Source organism: Carlito syrichta, unplaced genomic scaffold, assembly GCF_000164805.1.
Source record: "Carlito syrichta isolate Samal-C Ts95f unplaced genomic scaffold, Tarsius_syrichta-2.0.1 Scaffold96997, whole genome shotgun sequence".
Lineage (NCBI taxonomy): Eukaryota > Metazoa > Chordata > Mammalia > Primates > Tarsiidae > Carlito > Carlito syrichta.
Window position 1 is genome coordinate 113,660 of NW_007041093.1, and position 4,142 is coordinate 117,801.

General features: G+C 47.5%; 1 protein-coding gene across 4 annotated transcripts in view; it reads left to right on the forward strand.

Moving 5' to 3' along the window:
- Positions 1-4,142, forward strand: part of UIMC1 (ubiquitin interaction motif containing 1) — a 100,274-nt gene that overhangs the window by 95,925 nt on the left and 207 nt on the right. For 2 of the 4 annotated variants that reach the window (XM_008062745.2, XM_021714721.1), the window contains exons 12-14: positions 983-1,046; positions 2,103-2,139; positions 2,670-3,260. In XM_008062745.2, the coding sequence (XP_008060936.1) occupies positions 983-1,046; positions 2,103-2,139; positions 2,670-2,880 (312 nt within the window). In that variant the 3' untranslated portion in view covers positions 2,881-3,260. Of the gene's footprint in view, positions 1-982; positions 1,047-2,096; positions 2,140-2,669; positions 3,330-4,142 lie in introns of those variants that run through there. The other 2 variants (XM_021714711.1, XM_021714713.1) reach the window with 2 other exon arrangements.

The following is a 4,142-nucleotide window of genomic DNA, read 5'->3' on the forward strand; positions in this document are numbered from 1 at the left end:
CTACAATACATCAAAAAATCAGCTGGGCATGGTAGCGCGTGCCTGTAATTCCGGCTACTCGGAAGGCTGAGGCGGAAGGATCCCCGGAGCCCAGCAGGTGGAGGCTGTGGTGGCCGGGAGCAGCCACTGCACTCCAGTCTGGGCGACAGAGTGAGACTCCAACTCAAAAAAAAAAAGGTTACTGTTTATGTCACACCAGTGTTCGTGTAACCATTGTCATATTATTGGATATTTGGGTTCTTTCCAATTTTTGGCATTATAAGACTATTTAAGACATTAATCAGTTTTTATACTACTGATTATTTCTTGAAAATAGATTTCTTAAAGTAGAACTATCAGGACAATGAATATAAACATTTTTTAAAGTCTGTTGGAACACACCTGCCATATTGCTTTCCAGAAAGGATATCAGTTCAAAACCCCACTGCCAAGAACGTATGCGAGATCTACCCTGTTGAACTCCTGTGTGCCCTGCCTTAGGAAGCCATGGGGCCTGGGCCCTGGGCCCAGGTCACTGGTCACTGGGAAGTTGGTTGCACTTTCTGCGCATGGCAGTTGGAGGTCAGGAAGAGCAGGTTTTGGCTTAGAGGTCAGAGGTGAAGCAGCAACTCCAACTTCCAGGACTGCTAAAAAAGCAATCGCTGCCCATGCCCAGATGGGAGACCCTTACTGCCATGCTGAGAGAAAGGGCCCTCTGGGAATGTGGCGATTGGAGTTGTTTTCTGGCATCAGTGCCTGTAAGAAGACCTGGAAACTTACCTTCAGTTTTAAATCCAGAGTATTCTTGGCACAGAGAGGAATTCTGTTCATTATAGTTTGCTTTTTCACTGGTGTGCCCTCACTGACTAGAAAGCAGAAGGTTGTCCTAGAACTGTGTCCCACACCTCTTCTCTTCTAGAAGCAAATGTGATCTGGGCTAGGGAGGATGTCTTTTAGTCTCTCTGTCACAAAGTAACCTTTCATCTGTTTTTTTCTGTTACAGGAAAAAGGCCACAGTGAAGGCCGACTCCTCAGTCTCTTGGAACAGTCTGAGCACAAATCTAAAGGTGAGCTCCCCCTGCCCCCCACTGGACTAGTTTTCCAGGCTTCTGCCTAAGGCCTTTTGGGGGAGATCGTCACTGCCCATCCCCTGACTGTTTGCTGGGGCTGTGTGAGTACGCCCTTGATCCAGTCAGCAGCTTCTGAGACTCAGCCCTCTCTCCCCATGGAAGATGGAGATATGCTGTCATCATGCGCTTCGTTTCAGGCTTTACAAGGCCTGGATCAGGACTGCCTGCCGAACTGGGAGAGGAACATGATAAAAACACGGGGAAATGACACAAGCCTTGAGTGCACCTTCTCAAGGACCCGGCACAGAAAACTGGACCTGCAGACATTACTGTGTCTCCTGTCGCTCTGTGCCTCATTCATATGTGACCTTTAGCTTAATGCAACCTGTGCTCCTGAGGGATTGCAGGAAGCAGCTGTCTTTTTCTGCCTAGTCTGTAGGAGCAGTAGCATGGATTGGTCGAGAGCATTGCATAGAGATAGTAATACCAGCTTTATAGATTGCAAGGGTTATATCTGGTAAAGCTCCAAGCACATTTCCTGGCGTAAGTAGGAATAAATGTTGATAAATGTTAGCTGCTATTATTACTATTGTTGTTAGCTGCTATTGTTAAAATTCACCACATGTCGCTGAGGAGGAGCTTTTGCTTAAACCTGGTAAGATTGCTTACTGTCTAGTTCTAATAGTTCATTCCCACCAGGCAAATCTGTTGTGCCTTCTGATGACTATCCAAAGGCAGCCTTTCCAGCCTCCCATCCTGCTGCCTCTAGAGCACCAGGTTGTGAATCGCAGCAGGTGGCAAATTTCCCTGGGCAACTCGTTGTTCCTCTAGTCCAGAGCTGAAGTAGATCGATTCAGAAGTGTTCATCTTGGTCCCGCTGCTGCCGAGCCTGCTGGGCGCGAATGCGCACGTTCCCTGGGTTGGGGCCTTGGGGATCTGAGCTCCTTGGGTCACCCGCCTGGAAGCAGTACCTAGAATGGCGAGAGCACAGGGTCTCTGAGGACTGGTGTGATGGCCAACACTGCTGCCTTTCTTCTCCTATCGCAGATGCAGAGACAGAGACCAAGACGTCAGAAACAGGAGCCTGCAGGTGAGCTGGGGTGTGCACTGAATTGTGACTGTCAGCAGTTCTGAAGAGTGCAGGCTGGTCCTGTGTTCTCTGTGTAGGGTGGTAGTCAGACTGTCGCCATAGAAATCCCCGTGGAACTATTATGGCCTCTCTCTCTGGATAACTCTGTGATCCCCCTTTATCTGGGCTAAGAGTTGGATAGATAGCCTGATGCGCTCATTGTGTCAAGACAAGTGGGCAGAAGCTGTGTCTTCCCTTCTCTGCTCGCTGTCCCCACACAGCCCTGGCTCTCTGACCCGCGTTTCAAGCAGCTTAGGAAGTGGGACTTTGGGTCTGAATCTTCGTCCTCTCAGTGCCTAGCTGTGTAGCCTTAAGTATTTGATTTGCCTGGTGTTGTCACTGTGGAAACAGAATGATGTTACTTCTCTGGCTGACTTATTACAAAGATTACTTGTCCTAACGATATGTGTAAAAGTCCCTTGAACGGTGCATAGCACATACTTGTTGCTTAGCGGGTGTATATGGAATCTGAATTTCCCCTTTCCCTCCAGGGCGCCCTCACCAGGGCTGGAAGAGGCGGGCTGCAGCAGCGAGAAGCGGAGTTCCCACATACATCCCGACTTAAGTGAATCTCCCATCAAGCCTTTTGTTTCCATTTCAGAAGCCACAGACTGCTTAGTGGACTTTGAAAAGCAAGTTACTGTCCGGCAGGGTAGCCGGACCCGGACCAAAGCTGGCAGAGGAAGGAGGAGAAAATTCTGAAGGTCTAGGGTCCAAAGGTTGACAGAACCATTGGCACCAGGGTAGGGCCTGTTTATTAAGCCCTTCCTAGTGACCTCCAGTTCCTTGTTGAGCAAGTTTCAGCCCCGCAGTTTTCACCACCAGCACCACTCAGCATCCCAGTTTTTATGTTTTTTATGACCTATACAGACAACTGTTTATAGTATTCTGTTTTATAACAGTCTGTTTGAATTAACTTGTCGTTAAAAGAAAATTTAAATATATTTATGTTTGTATGAAATCTTGTTTCAATAGATGGAGAGATCTTAATTTTTTCCGCCATGTTGTTGGGTTTGGGGGTGGAGATATTTTCGATGTAGAGGTAGTTTGTCAGACTCGTAAATTATTTATTTCTGAATGAATTCTGTTAGTGGTCTTTGACATACCACGGGTATATTTACTTAATGTGTAGTACACAATTCTGAACACTGTATGGTGACTCCCTTGATTGTTTCTGACATCGTCCTGGGAGGTGCTGTGGCACTGACTCTTCTAGTGACTGTTTTGCTATCCCTACCATTCAGTGACCTGTCACTTTATCTTGTTGTCCTTACCCAGTGAAGAATTCTCAGCCAGAGCATAGAGCCTTTGAGGGATGTGTCCTGCTATTCTTCCCAGGAACTAATAAGTGAACACTCTGTTATTAGTTCCTGTGCAGTTATTTTTTCTAAGTAGACTAACCAGTAGGGATGCCAGACATATTCATCTGTTCAAACCCCGACTGGTTCTGTTGCTGCCAAAGGTCATAACAACAACAGGAAATAGCTTCCATAGCGCATTACCAGGGCGGTACATCTTCTTCACCACTTTGCCTGGGAGCCTCCAGTGCAGAACAGAGACGTGGTCTGTCCTCAGTGCATAGGCAGACTCCAAAAGTGAGAGGATAGCACATGGCAGAGGCAGCTACCTGAGGGGGACAAGCAGGCACAGAGGTTAAGAGCACTAATGTTGGCCTGGGCTCATTTGAAGATGTGATGAAAGACTGTGGGAGGTGGCTGTTGACCAGGAAAGGACCTGACTTCTGACTTACCGTGTCCAAAGTTTCCTTTTCCTTTAGTATAAAATGAAAATGAAGTCTGTGTTAGGCTGGGGAGTTCACAGATGGCTGTGATGGAAGACAGCACCAGCATCAAGCTTTTGTGTCCTGCCTAGGACCTTTGCACACAGGCTCTTTGAGTTAGAAGAGGGCAAGATGGCAGTCTCAGTCTCAGTCTCTCTCTCTCTCTCTCTCTCTCTCTCTCTCT